Source organism: Ochotona curzoniae, unplaced genomic scaffold, assembly GCF_017591425.1.
Source record: "Ochotona curzoniae isolate NIBS_2020 unplaced genomic scaffold, NIBS_Ocur_1.0 scaffold_4506, whole genome shotgun sequence".
In the NCBI taxonomy this organism is placed as follows: domain Eukaryota; kingdom Metazoa; phylum Chordata; class Mammalia; order Lagomorpha; family Ochotonidae; genus Ochotona; species Ochotona curzoniae.
In genome coordinates, this window is record NW_024467119.1 from 18,199,387 (window position 1) to 18,220,912 (window position 21,526).

The following is a 21,526-nucleotide window of genomic DNA, read 5'->3' on the forward strand; positions in this document are numbered from 1 at the left end:
ACTTAAGTCATCATCAGTTTTCCAGGCAGGACGGTTTCAAAAGAATGTAAGACATGAAAGCCCTATAATGTTTGTGTAAATTTTTCATTACACATAGGTAAAAGCATACTTGGAGTTATTAATATTTGCAATCCAAGACTCACCTCTTTAATAGCTCTTGCTTCTAAGTAAAGTCCTTGGTTTGGTTGCATTTTTTTCAACTACCATAAACTAAAATGTTCTAATGTACATTTGCAGATAAAGAACATGGTCATGGATAATAGGTTCAAATTGTTTAAACTCTTATGTAAAATTTGATAAGATGTTTTATATAACTTCAAGATTTGGCAAGGTCTTGTAGAGGAAAGGATTCCAGAGAGCAAACATGTGCAAGGGATTTACTCAAACAATTTTTTGGCAAGAATATTATGAATTTTGTAATCAGCTGAGAGCCAATGAAATTCAAAGATGAGTCTGGTTAATAATCTACAATTATTGGTTAAAGAAGTATATTAGAGCTGAGGTCCCTTCTTTCGTCCAAGCTTTTCTCTTCCTCTTACCCACAAGCCTTTGGCACAATGAAGTGGGTAACCTTCATCCCCCTTCTTTTCCTCGTCAGCTCTGCTTATTCCAGGGGTTTGATTCGCCGAGAAGCACGTAAGAATCCTGATTTTCTATTGCTTAATTTTTTTATTAATTCTCCTCGTAAAAGATGTTTCAGAAAATCCTGCATCTATCTTTAAAGCATTGTTTTCTCTTAGCTTTTCTTGCTAGAATGTGATGGTATTTGGTGAATCTTTAATGTGATTGTTTTTAAAATATATTTCAAACATCCTAGGTGAAAAAAAAGTAGTGAGAAGTAGTTAGTGACTATAACCTCTCTTTTTTTTTTTGGCACATAAATGAACTTGACATAGTGTCATAAACTTCACAGAATAGTAATGAAGACAGAATTTGAAACTGCAGCCATTTCTTAGGCCTATTCATTGTGTCATTCATTAGAAAAAAGACAAAGTTTGTGATGCTGATTTTATAAATAGAATTCATATTTATATTTACTATTATTACTTCAGACCATATTCTCAGTAGTTGTTATTAAGCACTGTAAGAACTTTAAATCATATCCAAGTTCCAGCTACAAAGCTTTAATTTAAATCAGTATATTTGAGGATTGAATAATTCTGTTTAGATGTAGCTCATCATCATCTTGAGATTTTCTGTAGGGGGTCAGAGTTCGAATTTTGGAGGAAAGGATTCACCAATGCTAAATGGATTGCAACATAAAAACTAGCATAAAAACTTGTTTTTTTCTGGTTTCTAATACATCTTTTATTTTTATCCCCCTCTATCCAGATAAGAGTGAGATTGCTCACCGGTTTAAGGATGTGGGAGAAGAACATTTCAAAGGCCTGTAAGTTAAAATATGGAAAAGTAGAATTGTACATTGATGATAACGTGGAATATCCAGCAGTGTTGTCCAGTAGAACCTTCTGCACCGATTAAAGCATTCTGTACCGTGCTGACCAATATGGTAGTCATTGACCAGCAGTGGCTATTGAAGACTTTAAATATAGCAAGTGCAACTGAGGAGCATAGATATAAATCGTGTTCCATTTCAATACATTTAAATCTATGTAGTCACATCTGGCTAGTCCATCAGTTAGTGAAACTGAAACTTTTAGACATCCTGTCCTGTAGAAAGGATTGTAATCTGTGTTTCCTTTAGCAGCTCAATTAATAACTTCCCCTTACATTGCAAGTCCTGTGGTCTCTTGGGAACACTTTATTTTTAATTTGATAAAAAATGAGAAAATAGTTTCATTATTAAGGGTCAGTTTGACCCTACAGCCACACCTACATATATTTAAGCATGTTGTAAATATGAGAGTAATTCACAATGTCGGAAGAAAACTAGACCTAAAACATAATTTTGATGCAAAAACATTTTGAAATTGATGCTATGAAGGGTCCTCACAAAGTTCACAGAAAAAAATGCATACATTTAAAAATTTTTCTTTGCCAAAATTAATTCTATTTTCCACAAAATTTTTAAGTACCCTACTATATAGTCTCGTGGCCTACAAAGCCACATGTGCTTGATTAGGTCTCAGGTAATACCTGATGTGGGCAGTTACAGTAGGACAGGTGTATGAAACATAGAACATGTGAGTAGAATGCTCATCCTCTAGCATGGTGGCCTGCTTTACATTAAAACATTATTGTGTTACAAATCCCTCTCGCTTTATCCCAGGGTCCTGATCGCCTTTTCTCAGTATCTGCAGAAGTGCTCCTATGAAGAACATGCGAAGTTAGTGAATGAAGTGACTGAGTTTGCAAAAACATGTGTTGCTGATGAGTCGGCAGAAAACTGTGGCAAATCACTAGTAAGTGCATTCTGATTCTGAAGAGTTTTTCTTCTCTTTCAAGTAATCTGAATGTTTCAAGGGAAGAGAAATCTTTTTAGTTTTACAAATCATTCTTCAATGACCATATATATGTAGGCAACACTCAACAATTCCGTTGCTTACAGACTGATGAGCCATTGTTTCTTTTGGGAGAGAATGTCATTGTTTCTTGTGTGGGTAGAGTTTAAGAGATATTTCTGCACTGACACCACACACGGCAGGCTGGGTAGTATTCCAGTGTGTGTGCATGAGAGACACTCCCTTTATCCACTCACCTGTCAGTGGACTCATGGTACCACATCTTGACTGTCAGGAATAGTAAATAGCTCTTTGCGATGAGACCGTGGTTTTTATCTTCAGAAAATGTCACCTGATTCCTGAACTAATTCTGTTAATAGAGGACAGTGATAGCACAGCTATGCATCCTTCATCGTCGTTGTGCAGGTTATGGAAAGTCAAGGCACCCAGTCTTTCTGGGGAATTTGGAGCCTCTGCCATTTCCAGATAAATCTTCAAAACAAGAAAAGGGCTATATTTCTCTAACCACTTGGTTTGGTATCACCCACGAAGGGAAAGAACATTTTTTTTTAACTTATCCATAGAGCATTCTCTTCGATTTCGCCTTGTGTTTCTTCTCCCTGTGGGAGAATCATTACATTCAACGATATCATGGTTTTTAAAAAATGCTAGATTTTAATAAGAAGGTACTTTTGGAAAAATTAATTCTGCCAGGAGCAAAAGAATTGGATGACAATTATTTTGTAGCAAAAACTAAAGGGAAGAATTCATTTAGAGAATGAAATACTTCGAGGTAAATATTTCTACAATTTTTTTAAAAATCTGTGTTTTAATGCAGAAGCTTAGCACATTGCAGATTATGTTATATCTTTAAGTGGCATTTACTGAGAAACCAGGCCTCTTCAAATGGACTAGGTCAAATAAGAAACGCTGTGCACCCGTTCCGCCCTGGTGTGAATCCACTGGCCACACACAACGATGCTCTGATTTTTGTTAACAGTGATCACCTTCCTGGTCTTTCACGTTGGGTGAAACACTTATTAAGACTATTTTGCCTTTGTGTCTTATTCTCTGTGAGTAAACATGTGACAGTTCATTTTTTTTAATGAAAATTACGTCAATATGGTCAAATGGAGGAAAATGGCCGAAGGGAGTGTATCTTTTCCCATGATTTCCTAAGCAAGCTGTATCAGTGTATTACATTCCTTACATTGGTCACTGGCTATAAAGGAATTATTTCCTACTAGCTTGACACTTGCTGTTTCCCACACAGCACGACATTTTTGGTGACAAAATCTGTGCGATCCCAACCCTCCGTGATGCTTATGGCGACTTGGCTGATTGCTGCGCAAAACAAGAACCAGACAGAAACGAATGCTTCCTCAAACACAAAGACGACAACCCGGAGTTGCCTCCGTTTGTAAGACCAGAGGCTGACGTTTTATGCGCCTCCTTCCACGACAATGAAAAGGCATTCTTTGGACAGTAAGTCGATGTTTTCATTTTAAAACTGAGAAATTATAGTATAAAGGTATAGATCAATGCTCATTGTTATATTTCTTCAACCACAATTATTTTCTGCATTGGAAATTTTGTTCCTGTGATCAATTTAAAAGAAGTGCTATTGGATGCTACGCAATCCTACACAACAAGAGTATGTTCAAAGTTGTTTTGCTCTTGAGAATAGGCACTTAGCCAAGCAGCTGAAGTGCCCAGCATCCCACATTACAGTACTTGGATTTGAGTCCTAGTTCTGGCTCCCAGTTCCAGCTGCCCATAAATGCCTAACCTGAAGGGGAGGGAGAGCTGGCGTATTTTTGCCTACTAGTTGGCTCCATTTGCTGCCTGCATTTGGGGAGTGAACCAGTGGGTGGGAGCTGTGCCTCTCAACACAAATTTTTGTTCTTGAGACAGGATAGGATCTAGATAAAGCATTTATTGGAGGCAGTATGAAGGTAAAAGTATAATATACATATAAATCAGAATTAATGCTATTTTAGTTAGCAACATTGTGTCACCAAAATATAACCAGACACACATTTACATTTACCCCTCTGAAATATAAATTTAATCTTCCCTTTCACTCAAAGAATTACAAAAAAACCTTTTTTTTGGTAAGTTAGTCTTCTTTGGGTTTTGAAAGCTCCAGGGAGTGTTAATGGCTGTTGTTTCCAAAACTGCTATAAAGACCTAATCCCCTTCTTTTATTTTTTTAAAATTAGTTATCTACATGAAGTTGCCAGAAGACATCCTTTCTTTTATGCCCCAGAACTGCTTTACTATGCTCAGAAGTACAAAACCATTCTCACCGAGTGCTGCGCAGAGGCTGATAAAGGCGCCTGCCTGACACCCAAGGTATTCCTGCCGACAGTGAAAGGAGCTCGCGGGGCTCATCCTTGCTGGGGCTGGATGGTCAGGGGACTGGGGTCTTCCGTGTAAACTCCCCCCACCCCCGCCCGGACACACACAGGCTCAAACAGCCTGCCTCATTTCTATCTTCTCTAAAGATCTCTCATTCTCAAAGACAACAAAGCTACATTGGGTTGTTAGCGTCCTCTTTCCTCCTCTTCACCTCTCTGTGGGAGAGCCTGAGATGGGTTTGCATTCCCCAAAGCATCCCACTAAGGCCGGTCTGTTTTGCTTCTTCCTACATAGCTAAATGATTGTAAAAACAAAACAAAAAAAACCCCTGAAACAAACAAACAAACGAGCACTTGGGGATTTAGGTGTTTTCAGCTCTTTGAAATTTAATTTGGCAGGTGTTACTGTGTAGAATTTCTCTAATGTTTTTTCCCAAATACCTTTTTTCCTCCTCCAGCTTGATGCTCTGAAGGAAAAGGCATTGACTGATGCCTTCAATGAGAGACTCAAGTGCGCCAGTATTCAGAGGTTTGGAGAGAGAGCTTTCAAAGCATGGTAAATATATATATATATATTTAACATGGTTAAAAATAACAAAGTAAATGATGATGGCGAACTTGGGAAAAATTGAGAAATGTGATATTTTATACAGTGCTATCCAATACATTTTTTTTAGTGTGTAGAAGTTAGAAGTTTAATAGAGGTGCAAATAAGAATATCAATGACAATTTAAAATTGTTTCATCTCTCTCCTGTGAAGCCAGAGACTTTGGAGGATACTGTCCATTATTATTATTATTATTATTATTTTGTACTAAAAGAAGAGACAAATATGTAAATCCCATTCACTTATGAAGATTTAGGACCCTATTCTGCTAGTCTGTTACTTTTATGGAGCTGTAGTCAGGATCTTTCATTTTGTCCTTCCTCCTAATGACCCCTAAGTGTTTGTCCTGTTTAGTCCTGTTAAAGGAATCCAGTTATCAATGAAGTCAAAATTAATTCTCATTTTCTCAGCTTTTACTCTGTTTCTCAGGCAACATTTTGTGTTTCCATTCTAGTATTTTACTTAGCTGGTAATGGGAGCATTGTTCAATATCTAAGTCAAGAAAAACGCTCAATGCCATCATATGCTAGTCAGCAGCAATGCCACCAGAACAAGAGATAAAATGAAGCTAACAGGTGTTACTCTTTTTGAAAATTGTCAGTCCAACTATGAAGGCCTTTTATTCCTACCAGTTATATCATAAAAACACACAAAGTCAACAAACAAAAATGATCCCTACATGGAACAATACACAGATTGGTTCTGGGGAGAAAATCTGCTTTATTAGGTTTACTTGGGAAAGAATGAGGACATTACCCTTGACCATCTTATCACAGAAGTTAGATACTGTGTTGAATCAACTTCTTGATAAAACCACACTTCATGAAAGCTCTCTCATGTTCCCAGAAACCTTTGGAAGTCAGGAAAATATGTTTTAGTTAAGTAAAAGAAGATAACTTGAGTTTGTGTTTTACTTCCAAGGTGGAGTAATGCTTTCACATCTTACTTTGATCCTCAGGAAAATCCTTTGAGTTAGCATGGTGTTCTGAAGTTCAGAGCAGAGGGAGCAGCTCACTTATTCACCCTGCTAAAAGTTTATGAAGCCGTCTGACAGATTTGGGGTCCAAATGTGATGTTTGTCACCTTGCAGCCCCTTTTATAATTCCTTTTGTGAATTATGAGATTTCTTTTCACTATGTGTGCTATTAAGTATGATTTAGAACTAGTATTAAAATAAGAATGAACACATTTTAAAGATAATTTCTGCATGTTGGTTTGTGTTGAGTTCCTATGTTTTTATAGTATTTTCCTTTGTGCTTGCACACGGTATAATAATTTTGTGGGAAATTTTTCTTTTTAGGGCACTAACTCGTCTGAGTCAGAAATTTCCCAAGGCTGATTTCGTGGAGGTTTCAAAATTAGTGACAGATCTGGCCAAGGTCCACAAGGAATGCTGCCATGGTGACCTGCTTGAATGTGCAGATGACAGGGTAAGGAGCTGCTGGACCCTGTGTGCGCCTGTTGACAGGACGAACAGGAGAAGGTTTTAAAACTTCATGGACAGTTGGATATCTGTCGCTAGCTTCTTATAATACATATATTGAATTGTGGGTGGATGGCAAATGTGGGCTGGGATTGTCTTCTATTATCTCATCTGCTCTCTCTCTGAGTTTCACCTGCTTTAACCTAGCCATGCATAAATGACTTGGTAAACTCACCTACTGACTTATAACCGTTTTCAGTTACATTCAGGGGTACATGAAGGAGGACTGTTACAGGTGTAATTTGGAAGGATTTGTTTGGGAGGTAGTTGGGGTCAGAGAAGAGCCAGTCCCTGAGAAGACTTTTGGAAATGACATGAGAGTACTTAAAAATGTTTGTGGAAAAAAATAGAATTAAAAGAAAAGTTTATTTTGGTATGCATGTATTTCAAAATCCACACATAGTTTGTGTTCATAACATACACTTTTCCTGATTCCTTCATATTTCCCCCTTATTCAGTTCCTCTTTTAACCTTTTGTATTTAACATACTAACATCTATTATTCTCTTTCTTCCAAATTTGTAACAAAATACTTTCTTCCTTTCTTTAAAAATTAAATACAACTGAATGGTAGCATTTTGATCTATCATGACACCTCCTGGAAAAATTTTTTAATCTACTTAATTGTTCTTTTAATCTACTTATTATTTATTTGAAAGAATGAGAAGGAGAGACAGAGACCAAATTTCTATTTGCTGTTTCACTCTGTCTGAAACAAAGAGTTGGGAATTTTGTCTAGGCCTTCCACGTGATTGGCAGGAACCCAAGTACTTGGGGCATCATCTGCTGCCTGGTTGGCATATTAGCAGGGAGTTAGATGGGAAGTGAGAGCGGTTGTACTGAGCCAGCACTCTGAGTTGGGGTACAGATGTTGCAAGTAGCAGTTCAACCTGCTGTGCACAACGCCTGCCTCTCCCTTCAGCGTTCAAGGCAGTTACTTCAGAAACACAACAAGCCTTAAGACTCGTGATCTTCATTTGTTTTTTAAAATTTGCTTTTTTGCAATCTCTCATAATTGGACATTCCGTCTCAAAATGACTGCACTTAGTTATTTTGCAAATATTCCCATTTACTTTGGGAAAAATGAATGCTGAGTTTTAAAGAAAACGCTTTAAGTTCCTTAAAGTGGAAATGAAAAATTAATGCATAACAGCAGTCACTTAATTAAAATAACTATCAAATAAACGATAAACTGTAACTTACCAGTCTTTTTTTTTTAACGAAGTAGGAATGTTTTATTTGTTCTGAGGCCCCAGACTTAGAAGACACCTGAAATATGTTCTTTGAGGGCTTGTTATTACTTGTATGGTCTCAAAACACAGTAAATGTGTTCTGCCCACATTGGGTAAGCAGTGTAGCTATGGCAATTTATGTCGAACAATTTCTGTCACCTTGCTTACAGGCAGAACTTACCAAATACATCTGTGATCATCAAGACAAAATCTCTGGTCAACTGAAGGAATGCTGCGACAAGCCTCTGTTGCAAAAATCCCACTGCATTGCTAATGTGCATCACGATGACGCACCTGCGGACCTGCCCACATTAGCTTCTGTGTTTGTTGAGGATAAGGATGTTTGCAAGAATTTCCAAGAGACAAAGGATGTCTTCTTGGGCTCGTAAGTACATAAGGAATTATTTTTAATAGCTTTTTCTTACATGCTCTTTCTTAGTTTTTTCTCATGTGAGGCTCTGTCTAGAGTTGCAGTAGTATATATCTGTGTTGCCCAGCATGCTTCTTAACTCTTCTCTGTCCCACTCTTTAAAATTTGAAGCAATTGGCAGTTGGCTCAAAACATTGTCATAAAATAACATGCCCATGGCTAAAGGTCAAAGTTCCTCATTCCTTAGGAATTTTTATGGAAATATATAAATGATGGGTATATGCTATTCATTCAAAGAATATTTCTTTCCTAAAACTGCTTATTTTATGTATTTGAATGAAAGAGTTACAGAGAGAGAGGAGAGCTATAATGAAGGAGAAAGAGAGACAGAGATCCTCCTTCTGCTGAGTGGCTCCCCAAGTAGCTGCAACATCTACAGTTTGCCCTGCCTGTAGCTGGGAGCCTCGAACTCCATCCAGGACTTCCACTTAAGTGGCCGGGGCCCGATTACCTGGGCCATCTTTTGCTGCTTTCCTAGGTACATTAATAGCAGCTTGATTGGAAGTGAAGCTGTGGGTAGGACTCAAACCAGTGCTTGTATGAAATGCTGACTTCTCCTGCACTGAATAATATTGAGTAAAATCAATGTCTCTCTCAATCCACTTTAACATATAAATAGTATCATTATCCCAACCTCAAAGATGAGGAAAGACCCTAATAGCTTTAGTGAGATGCCTAGGATGATAGGTGCTAGGTGGCAGAGCTAGCAAGCAAACACAGGTGGCTTTGACTCGGGGTTCCGAGTCTTTGTTCACTAAGCTTTGCTGCATGGTAAGAGTTTCATAAAATCCAGACTTCAATACAAGTCTGACTACAATATAATACAACTTAATATAGGTTGCCCTTTTACTCACTTAAGAGATTTTTCTTGCTCATTTGTTCAGCTAAATCTGTTTCCATCTTAGACTTTTGTATGAAAGTGCAAGAAGGCACCCTGATTTCCCTGTCACTGTGCTGCTGAAATTTGCCAAGGTCTACGAAACCACCCTGGAGAAGTGCTGTGCCACTGATGACCCTCACGCATGCTACGCCAAAGTGGTGGGTTTCTTACAGGAGAGCAAGGCAGACCTTTGATCGATGATTCCAATAACGACAAAGAGAAATAATGCAAGAATGTGAAGCGATATAGGGCACTGTTGACAAATTTCCTTGAGCTGAGTTCAGATCTGTGCTCTTCAACATTACAGGAAAAAAAACCATCTTAAACAGGATGGTTAAACAAAACCACTTTCTAGAATAGTCTAAGAAACAAAGATCTGAAGGGAACAATCTGTAATTTTACAAAAGCTTGACCATGGGTTTTCTTTCTCTTAATGCCAAAATAAGATACAGTAAATTTAAATGTAAAATATTTAATTTAGATATAAAGAAAACTAATCTGATTCCAAGATGTATAAAATGTGAGAATTAATAGCTTTCTCAAACATTATTTTTGTTTATTTGAAAGGTAGTTACAGAGAGAGGGAGTGGGAGAGAAAAGAGGCCTTCTACCCACTGGTTCCCTCACCAAATGGCAGCAGTGGCTGGGCCTGTGCCAGACCATAGCCAGGTGCCTAGAGCCTCTAGGTTTCCTCCTCATAGGTGCAGGGGTGCATGCACTGGGGACATCTTATACTGCTTTTCCAGGTGCCTTAGCAGGGTCAGAAATGAAGCATCCAAGTCTCAACCAGCACCCATAATAGATGCAAGTGTCACACATGGTGGCTTAACCTGCTACACTACAATGCCAGAAGCTAGAATTAATATCTTAAGGAGAACTGTAAATCAGCTTCCTTAGGATATTTTAAGGTTTAAGAATAGGATTCCAAGAGGATTCTGGAGGGTTTAGGGCTATTACCAGCATATGTAATGGTTTCCAAATCAGTTAGAATCAGAGGAGACAATCTTTCCTTAATGAAGAAGCTGCTTTTACCTGTCACCATGTTGAATCCAAAGACTAAGGTAAAATTTTTCATCTCCGAGAGGCGTACTTAAATGGATAGCCCAATACTAGTGCTTTAGGTGATTCCTTTAATACATTCATGGAAATAGGATTAAAAGATAAGCTTATTTTGGTGTAAATTTTGTTTTAGGTTTGTGCAGTAGAAAGGTCTTTTGAAAGTTCATGGATAAAGCACATAATGAACAGCCATGCATAGATTACCAGATGAAATAGAGAGTTTGAATATCATATGTAGATGTGTTATTGAAGATTTAGTCACATGACTTTGGGCAGAAGGATGACAAGTCTTATCTGAATAGTCAGGTGACTAGGGGGTGACCAGAATATGTTCCTCAGGTGGCACACCATCAGCACAATTCTTTTATGTTTCAGTTTGATGAATTTCAGCCTCTTGTGGATGCGCCCAAGGCTTTAATCAAACAAAATTGTGACCTTTATGATGAACTGGGCGAGTTCAACTTCCAGAATGCGTAAGTATATTTGTTTATTGGCTGACTCTTTTTTTAATCAGAATTAATTTATAACAATCTGAAGCTTAATATATGGGCCATCTAGTATAAAACTTTTCATAATAAAAATGCAGTTTGTATTTTAGTCACTATCAAGAAGGACTGGGAGTGTGAGATGAAATGGTTGATAGAATGGCTAGGCATATGTTTGTGAACAGAAGAAAAACATTGGCTTCTTGAGATAGTATACATGTAAATCATGGCATGTTGAAAGTGAGGATGCCACTTGAAGATTAATGAATAATTTATGAGCGAATAAAGCATAGCGATATTTTAGAGAGCCTTGAATGGTAGTAGCTCAAGAAACAGTACATAGACTCAACACAAAAATATCATAAAATGAGTTTTGATACATATGTTAATGTTTGGGAGAAGATTGGATTTGGGGGAGATAGATCTAGCCTTTAGTGATTAAAACCACATTTTCCCACAGATTTTCCTCCCTAGAAGAAGCAGAGACAGAATGGCCTGCTAGATTAATGTCCCAATTTACTAGAATCCTAGCTATGGAAGGAAAGATGTAAAGGGAACTATTGATCATGTTCACTGTGCGCTCTTCCAACTATGTACGTTAGGGATAGCAACAATGAATAAGGAATAATTTTTTGCTGTAAGTATAGAATAGTTAGATTTTGAATTTCATGGTGATTAGCTTCTCAATAAATGATTAGTAATTGACAGATATCATGTCAGGTTAATTGCACACTTGAAAAAAATACATCCCAGTTTAGTTCAGTACACTTGCTACCATATTCTGCACTCACATCTTTCAAGTTTGGGTCGGTGCTGATATATAATCGTGTTAACCTCTCAAAAGAGTTCATTAAAAAAAAAAGCAATAATAATTTTTATCTAAAGTCATGAACCCTCCAAGGATAAGTCAGCTCCTTCAGAAAATATGGTTTTGGATAGAATTCAAAACCAAATTTAACCTGTTGATCAGGTCTTCCTCCTTCTCACCCCATAACCCTGGAGATAAAGATAATATGATGAAAATAAGAACATCTCAATTGATTTCGGCTAGTGTTTTCTGTTTTGTCTACTGTTTCAGAAATGATAACTTCTTGTTTGGCTGAAACACATGATCTGTGTTTTTGCACAGGCTTATAATTCGTTACACCAAGAAAGCACCTCAGGTGTCAACTCCAACTCTTGTGGAAGTAGCAAGAGGCCTAGGAAAAGTGGGCTCCAAGTGTTGCAAGCTTGGTGAAGCTGAAAGATTCCGTTGTGTGGAAGACTACGTGAGTCTTTTAAAATAATTTAGCCAACAACTATGAATTTTGCCTTTAGATGTTGACAGTGATAACTTCCAGAAGCAGGGGAAGACTAGTGTGTGTGTATGTGTCTGTGTGTATATATGGCAGTGGCTGCCAGGATTTGTTCAGCTATATTATCTTGCCTATAAAAATGGGGATTTAAATGAGATCCCAAAGACAATAACTTGTTTTTAAAAATAATTTGTGAACTTTTAATGTTTTATCCTGGTATTTTCTAAAGTTTATTTTTAATGTGTTAGTTTAAGAATATTTTCTCCCCGACTCTAACTTGTGTCTCAGGATGTACCGCTTCAACTTATTTTCATGGATTATTTTCTCAAGTAAATTATTCTTAAATTCAGATCCAATTTATTAAAAGAGAAAAGGCTAAAGTCCCTTTCATGTAGTCTCCCAACCAACCTTGTGTTCATCATTACTAGCTAAAATATGTTACTTAAGTCAATGACCTGGAACACAGGTGGTCATGGAAAACTTTCAACTCCACTTTGTTCAAATTCTGCTCTCTTACCTATTGTTTAGGTTTCTGTGATCCTGAACCGGTTCTGTGTGTTGCATGAGAAGACACCCGTGAGTGACAGAGTCACCAAATGCTGCACAGAGTCCTTGGTGGACAGGCGAGCGTGCTTCTCTGAACTGACTCCTGATGAAACCTATGTTCCCAAGGAATTTCATGCTGAAACCTTCACCTTCCATGCAGACATATGCACTGTTCCACAACATAAGAAGGAATATAAGAAACAAAAGTGAGGAGTACTCCCTTATTGCTTGTGTTTATAGTCTTGATAGTGGGAAATATCAACTAAAATGAGCAACTTTTTCTCAAGTAATGGTTATAATCCCTAGAGAAGATTTTTGGCCTCGTTAACTTGATAGAAATGTCTAGAACAAAATGAAATGGCCTTTTTCTTTTTCTTAGCAAAATGCTGTATTATAATCTTTCCCACAAATTCTTAATATTTTTATTTCTTCATTTATGTTTATTATTTACCATGATACATTTTAGTAGGTATAGGAATTTCTCACTCCCTCTCTCTTTCCTCCTTTCCTACGCAAATTCTTTTGAGTAATATGATGGATACAAGCCACAGTAAAATATCATCTTAGAACAATTCAAGTAGGAGGGACTGAGCAATTAATTAATGGATTTGTGCAAGTAGAGGTTGTTAGCTAAATTTATTTCTGGGCATGAATATGTATTTTTAAGTTTGTTCTGTGGTAGTCCCAGCGGTCAGGCAAATGGTAAGATAGGATTTTCTTTGGAATGGGATCTGGGAATGTCAATTCTGAGTCTTGACTCCCGATTGCTGTTTAAAGGATTAGGCTGGAATTCAGCACAGAAAGTTGCTATCATATTTGGTGGGCTATCACCATGGCCCCAACTTAGAAGTAATATTATAAAACCTATCATGCCACATTCTTCTTTCTGGCTTTATTGGCCCCGAAGGTGTCTGTGAAGACAACTGCCACCTTCCATGAATTTGAATAATCTTATTTTTTTGCACCCTAAGTAATATATACATACAATATGTAATAAATTCTAGAAATTTCCTGCCAGGAGATTTGCTGAAATCCAGGCATGATCTTGGGCAGTTTACACTGATGATCTCATCAGATTAGTCAGCCAACCACAGGAAAGTGGATTTTGTTACCTACTTTATGTAGATGAGACTATTGAGGCTTGTGGTGGGTGTGCCCAGACCTCTACCCCAGAGTTGCCTGGCTTCAGTGTTTATAATAAATGAAGACTGTTAGTTTCACTATATCCATTTTGAGGGAAGCGAATAACCTTTGTCCTGTTGTTTTGTGTCTTCTTTTTCCAATCGCATGCAGGGCACTTGTTGAGCTGGTGAAATACAAGCCCAGCGCCACGAAGGAACAACTGAAGAAGGTGGTGGGAGACTTCACAGCCATGCTGGAGAAGTGCTGTGCTGCTGATGACAAGGAAGCCTGCTTTTCAGAGGAGGTACTGGAGCTGTGTTCCCTCCATGTGTCCAAGCTCTGATTTGTGTGTGTGTTTGGGTGGGTGAGAGCCTAGGGGTTTATATATTGAAGCACATGTGGGGCTTCTGCACATCACTGTTTTACATGTTGTTTTACAGAATGACTTAGGCGCTTTTTGTTTTTATCTCTTACTGCCCTGTGACATGTTGTTAAATGTTTATAATGATTATTCAGTTTCCAAATTTGAGATGTTTATGAACGTAGAAAATAGTTATAAGGCTTGAAGTCTTTTGATCACGAGAACAAAAGTTTACTTAAAAACTTTCTTGCAAAGTGCTGATTTGTGGTTAAATGAATTTTACATGGCTGGTCCATTCACTATTTCCTCTTATGGAATAGTAGTGATTTCTTTACTCTTTTTGTGGCCCTGAATGTGAGTGATTTCCTTCTGGAGATTCTGGTGGAAAAATGGAATTAACGGATATGATGAATATAAGACTTTGTAATCATCAATGGCTGTATAGACACTATTTATCTTAATAGTAATGCTCCAATTTTCTCAATATTCGTCATTTCTTTGTTTTCAGGGTCCAAAACTTGTTGAGTCGAGCAAAGCTGCCTTGGCCTAAAAGCATCACAACAGCAATAATCTCAGGTAACAATATACTTCTGATTTCTTGAAACAGTCAGTATTATTAAAACTGTAAAGACTGGTCATTTGCCAAGATCCCTATAGAACGCACTAACCACTTAAAATGACTGGACTGGGAATCATTTTTATTCCCATTCTGTAACCCTGGTCAAGGCTTATTTAGATAATTAACCCGACTAGTAGGGAGCGGTGAAGTCAAAATTCAAATCAGAGCTTTAGAGTTAACCACTGACTTACTCGAAGTTATCCGAGTTAACAGAGAAATATTGTAAGCATTAAGCAAATCATAGGAAGGAACATCTTTATGCATTAAAAGCAGTTGATTATCAACGACTTCATGTGGGTTAACCTCACAGTTCAATACTGGAGCCACCTCATGCAAACTTCTACTTTACAGTGAACAATCATGTACTGCTCCTCCTCCTGATTTGTAATGATGTATCAAGATGCTGGATTTTGATAGGATCTCTCTTCTTGCAACAGAAGGTCCCGGCTTGAAACATAAACATGTCCTACTAATTTTGTTTGCAGTGCTTGGAGGAGATTTTAAAGTGGAACAATAATGAAATAAAATTATTAAAAACAAGTTGGCCAACTATTTTCTTAGATCACACTTTTCAGGCTGTCTGTGATGTTTGTTCCCTTGTTACCCTTCTTTCCCCATGTAATGACAGCTACTTATTGTGTGTTCAGGCAAGGAAGTAATTTCCTATCAACACAAATTGGTCATTTAAAAACTGGATTTGTTTTGGTCCCAAGTGAAAATGTTTTCTTTCTAGAGTTCTAAGTGTGGGAAGATGCTTTTGTTTGTAATGGGTTAGGGAAGAAGCAGACATTAAGAAAATGACTCTCACAAGTGAAGGTCTTTCACAAAGCCTCTGACAAAGCCTCAGACCCTGGAGCTAGATGGCTCAAATAATACCAGTCATGAAGAGGGTGCTTCCCAACACTGTTGTGCCTCCCCCTTTGTCCAATGGGAGAATTTGGTTGCTGTAGGTCAGGCTTAAATTGTTTTTGCTGCTGGAAACTGCAGAAAGAGCATTTAAGCAACTTAGCATCTGTTTTAGTAGATTCCAGAAGTACCTGTCCTATGACAAACAGTAATTGTATTTGTGCTTTTGTTTTGCAGCTTACTCCGAGACTCAGAGAAGAGGAATGAAGACCCAGAGCCTGTTCATCTGTTTTTCTTTTCTGTTGATATCAAACAAATACCTTGTCGAAGGAATATAATTTCCTTCATCATTTGGCCTCTTTTCTCTGTGCTGCAATTAATAAACAATGGAAAAGCAATGAGGTGGTTCTGGACTATTATTTTCCAAAGATGTGTTGTCATTTTGAAGAGTCTGTAGATTCTGTGAAAATGCCTGTGTTCTCTCTCTTATCACACTTGAACAGAGGGCTTCTAGTTCTTTATGGGTTCATTAATGACAAGAACCATCTACCCTCTTATGAGTTATGGATTATAAGTCTTCAGAACAATCTTTATGATTATACCAATTCTAAATAGATGGATAAAAAGTGTGGTATAGATGTGACACATCTTACTGCTAGGCGAAGGAGGTACAGATGGTTTCAGGATGGTTAGCTGAGCTGGGAATAACAGTGATCTACAAGTAATTTAAGATGGCTTAGGATGGCAGTCCCCAAAGAGGGGCATTATAAAAGAGGAGACCAGAGACATGCTAGAGTACGTAGTAAGCAGTGATACGGGCATGCTGAGTAGAGGCGTTGCAGAGTTGGAGGGGAAAAGCATATTATAAGAAATCAGTATGTGCACTCAATGTTGAGGTTCTTTTGTTTATTCTTGGAGTTAGTCACTTCTCTAACCTTTTGTCTATGACTTTACAAACTAGCAGACCCTTTTCAATGAATTTCTGTACGTAGTCACGTATAGCCTGATTTGTCTATTTTTAATTTTTATAGAGTCACGTTCTTACTCTACATGCTCTCCTACAACTTGTCCTTAATAATAATGTCTTGACTGTTTCTTTGTAAGTGTCATGCATGCAGAAGGTTCTGGTCCAAAGCTTTGAAGCTCCCTTCCAGTCCTGGAATGTTATGTGGGCACTCCCATTATCCACCTGCCCCTTACTCACTCAAACTCCATTTAAGATTCACGGTCAGTGTTTTTTGAACTCTTTCCACATTTGCTGCAGTCATTGAGGGTCATAGAGATTCCAGAAGGAAAGAAATGAAGAGAATGACTGGTCAAGGGCAAATCTATTCCCTTTTGAATAAAAAGTTCCACTCAACTGGACACACAGGGAGCCAGGTCTGGGTACTTTCTCTGATGGCACTGCCACCACAGCCAGGCTCAGGTAACAAGTGGAATTTGAAACTTTTAAAGAAGATTTACTTATTTTTATTGTCAAGTCAGATACATATATATATATAGAGAGAGGAGGAGAGACAGAGAGGAAAATTTTCTGTCCAACGATTTACTCTCCGAGTGATCACAATGGCCGGAGGTGTGCCAATTTGAAGCCAGGAGCCAGGAGCTCTTTCAGGTCTCCCATGCATGGGCAGGATCTCAAGGCTTTGGGCTGTCCTCCACTGCTTTCCCAGGCCACAAGCAGGGAGCTGGATGGAAGGGGGCTGCCGGGATTAGAACCAGCGCCCATATGCAAGGGATCCCATCATGTCCTACCACGCCAGGCCCTGGAATTTTTTTTAAAGAAGAAGCTCCTCCAAATACTTTATTATCTCTTGTTGAATTCATCGCTGTCTCATGGATTACACAGTGGCATCATTTTTCCCAAAAGACTTGTGTTTCCTTTTTGTCACCCATGTGTTGGTTACTCACTAGCATGTTTTTTCCATGGTGCTGCAATTTGCTGTTTTTGTTGTGGCTGCTGTCCTAGTTCATGCCAGTTATTGACCTTGTTGCATGGCTTCTCACTTATGGAAATGTATAGTGATGGAGTACTGGGGTCTACCATATCCAGATGTGGGGGTACAATGCAATATGCATTTCTGCTTTTAAACAAAAGATGGACTTCCAATGAAACTGTTGGAAATGTGTAGACGATGGGATGCTGGACTGTCTGACATTGTTTGTACCAGCAATGTCAGGGCACAGTTACATAAGAGACTGATGGAATTATGACTCCTTATGATGGACTTTACTATTGTAGTAACATGGGGAAAATCTGTCAGGGGGTGGGAGTTTTGGGGAAATCCAGTCTATATGAAACTGTACCACACAATTCAAAACTCAAAATAAAAATATAACAAAAGAGGAAGAAGAAGCTCCATGGCTCTGTAATCTCTGAGTCATGTCCCCACAGGACTCAAGAAGACCTGAACATGAGTCTAAGAGACATATACTTCCTCTGGCTCAGAAAGGACACCCTGGCAGGTGCATAGTTCCTGTCTTGTGCTTTGGAATTCATTTTGATGCGCATACTAGGATGTACAACAAGGGTCACTGAAATGATACAGGTCACTGATTTTTGCAAATGTGAAGCACTGTCCTCTATCGTGCCAGTGGATGATGCTAGGATAACAACTTGATTTAGCACTAGGATGTGAAGACTGATCTTATGGTTAGGGTAGTATTTGCCAAATGTTTCCACTGTTCAATTACTATTTTCCTCTTTTCATATGCTAGTTTTTGGAAATGAGTCCTTCAATTCAATCAGCTTCAAAGTGAAAGAGGGAGAAAATGAAGTGCCTGAAAGCAGGAGTATCTACAAACATTTAGAACTTTCTGTAAGATAGGCTTATTTATCTAATTATTTATTATATCATAGGTATATATGAAAGTATTTCCAAAGGTCAAAGAGGGGCTGGCATTTTTTCTAAAGGGACAGCTTGTGACCTTGGCATCCCACCTAGGAGCGCTTGTTCCAGTCCTAGATGTTCCACTTCCAACCCAGCTCCTTGCTGATGTGCCTGGGGAGGCGGCACTTCATGGCTTAAGTGCTTGAACTTCCGTCAGTCATGTCGAAGACATGGATGAAGCTGCTGGCTCAGTCCCAGCTGTTGCATTCATTTGGGGAGTAAATGAGCAGTTGGAAGATCTTGTTCTCCTTCTGTGTTCCCCTCTCTGTTGCTCCGTCTTTCGAATATGCATATTCGAAATAAATACATATTTTTAAAACAGCTCATGGAATATATAAATAAAATTTACATTTGGGGTAGACATTTTGGTACTGTGGGTTAAGACACTGTTTGGGACATCTGTTTCCCCTATTGCAGTGCTGGTTTGAGTCTCGGCTACTCTGCTTCTGATCCTGCTTTCTGCTAATGCATCCTGGAATGCACTAGATGATGGCTCAAGTGCTTGGGTCCCTGCCAATCATGTGGTAGAGCTGGATGGGACTCCAGGTTCCTGGCTTTGACCCGCTCTGGTCTGTTGCAGGCATTTGGGGAGCGTGCCAGCCAATGGAATCCCTGTCTTGTCTATCTCTTTCTAGCTTTTGCTTTCAAATAGATGAAGATAAACATTTTAAAAGGTGCCTATTTTTATTCAAAGAACTTGCAACCCATGTGTTTTTTGTAATATTTGTTTTCTACCAACTTTGGAGGTGCCTGATATACATAGATACACAGTGTTCATCTCTGGGTGAACATGAATGCACATTCAAGTCTCTGCATATTATAAGGAGCCGCAGGTTTATTGTTGTCATTTGTGTATCTGTGACTTTTCTCTTTGAGGGTGAGAAAGCTATGTCCCAGTTAACCCTCCGTTTATTTATGTATTCTGTTTCAGGATACATGCAAAGGGGTTTCAGAATTATTACCCCATACTTTTATAGAATCAAACTGCCAACTAGAGCACATTATTCACTAATTAGTTCCTTTTGTCATTAGCCTTACATGTTAAAACATCATTTTTCCAAAGTCACTCAGGTCAGCTCCATCTTGCCCTGCCCTCTTTGGTGAGGCTGTGACTCACGCAATGAATACAACGTGAGATTAGGGCTGTGGCTTTTGATTGACCCGTGGACTTGAGCTGCATGTGTGGGACGGCTTGGCAGCTCTCTCTTGCCTGAATCCTCTGTCGGCCACACATACAGGTGCAAGGGTGGTCATGCTACCCTGTTCCCAGTGCGTTTTGTCCTTTGGCACCCAAGGTGTTCCCTGCAATCAATATGCTGCCTCTATACCAAGTGTCCTGCAGTCTTAAGCCGTGATCATTCCCACCCCTTCGAGGACTTTGGGATTACTGATCTCTGATGCCAGCGATCCATCCAGCTGACCTCCTTTCAAGCTTCCCTGAGTGTGGCTACATCGTGTGAACTGGTCTTAAGCTCTGCTAAATTTCCCTTGCATCAGTACACTTACCCTAGCTTCACCACAGGCCCTTCACTGTCCCCTTGGTTGGTGACTCTATAATGCAGGTGTGCAGTTAGCAAAAAGAGATTGTATGCTGGACACTTACTATGTCCTAAGAGATCAGGAGAGAAGTGTAGCTGGAAGATTGTTGTTCTATGCTCATGCTAAGGAAGCCTGAGTAGTATGTTTATCATGACTAGAGATTTACATTTTTGCTCCTCATCAATAAAGCACAGTAATTACATCTATAAGAGTCATTGCTAGTCAGAATTTATGGTGACATAATGGATAATGCACTGTCATGAATAACAATGTACAATTAGATTAAATAAACAGTAACAGAAAACTCTAGAGGGAAGAAAACGTACTGATCTCATTACAAACAGAACTCAAGCTACCATTGTGCCGTGGTTACTGTTTTCTTGGGATGGAGGTTACAAAAACAGGCAAGAATGAGATGCATTTGAAGATAAGGAAGCCAGTAACAGGCTTGTGCTGCAGGGACAGACTGTATGTTGGATGTTGCTCCCATAAGATTGCAAAGTAGCTAAAAGATTCCTGTCCTGATTATGGGATGTCAGAACAGTAACACAATCATATATATTATAATCAAAGAATCTTGCTTTACTCACAATTTTCTGGTCCTTCAGCAAAAACAGTAAATTGAATTTTATGTAAATTTGAGGCATGAAAATTAGTGCTTTAAAATAATAATTGCAATTTAGCTCATTTAAAAAGTAAAACACTATTACTCCAAATTAAACAGCATCAAGAAACACACATGCTAAGTTGGCAGGCCCACCCAGGAATGTTCCAGATGGTGTTGTTTCTGTTGCCTCACTCAGATTGGTCTAGAATTATCCAGATTGTCTCTTCTGTGAGGAACTGATTAATCAATTCATGTGTTCTTAAACATCATGCCAATGAAAGTACTTTAGTGTTTTAAGGTATATTTTTGGGAGAGAATTTTCTTTTTTTTCTCTTATTAATACTATCATTTTATGATGACACAGTTTCTTAGGCCCTGGGATTTTCTTTACCCCCTCCCCAACCTCCTTCCCCTTCACTGAGTTCCTTATATTATTACTATAGTATAGTTCTTTATAAACAGTCACATATCGATCATTGCAGGCATGGACAATTGCAGAGCATTCAGCATCCTATTGTCAAGATACAGCTAATAGTTTCATTGGGAGTCTATCTTTGATCTGGAAGCAGAGATGCATAGCGCATTGAATCCTCACATCTGGGTATGCTAGTCTCCATTACATAGTCACCATACCTCCCTTTAAATGAAAAGTCACAATACAAAATAAACAACAAGAAAAAAATAGAAATTTACAATGCCATGAAGTTCTCAAGAGGTTTTGATAGTTCGAGTCTTGAATTTTTGTCAATCCTGCCACTCCAAT

At 38.5% G+C, this 21,526-nt stretch overlaps 1 protein-coding gene across 1 annotated transcript; it reads left to right on the forward strand.

The window, feature by feature from the left end:
- Positions 1–524: 524 nt before the first annotated feature.
- On the forward strand, positions 525–16,120 carry ALB (albumin). Its single transcript, XM_040966954.1, has 15 exons — positions 525–636; positions 1,333–1,390; positions 2,231–2,363; positions 3,676–3,887; positions 4,625–4,757; positions 5,221–5,318; positions 6,670–6,799; positions 8,254–8,468; positions 9,419–9,551; positions 10,828–10,925; positions 12,067–12,205; positions 12,761–12,984; positions 14,072–14,204; positions 14,770–14,837; positions 15,964–16,120. The coding sequence occupies exons 1-14, from the start codon at positions 558–560 to the stop codon at positions 14,809–14,811; spliced, it is 1,827 nt and encodes a 608-aa protein (XP_040822888.1). The 5' UTR covers positions 525–557; the 3' UTR covers positions 14,812–14,837; positions 15,964–16,120.
- The last annotated feature ends 5,406 nt before the right edge of the window (positions 16,121–21,526 follow it).

What these genes read in the sequence shown, in the direction of transcription:
- ALB (XM_040966954.1), top strand. Translation starts at nt 558, where the DNA reads ATGAAGTGGGTAACCTTCATCCCCCTTCTTTTCCTCGTCAGCTCTGCT. An exon ending in GAAAAGGCATTCTTTGGACA is followed by an intron (nt 3,888 to 4,624) that starts GTAAGTCGATGT and finishes TTTTAAAATTAG; the next exon opens with TTATCTACATGAAGTTGCCA. An exon ending in TCCGTTGTGTGGAAGACTAC is followed by an intron (nt 12,206 to 12,760) that starts GTGAGTCTTTTA and finishes CCTATTGTTTAG; the next exon opens with GTTTCTGTGATCCTGAACCG.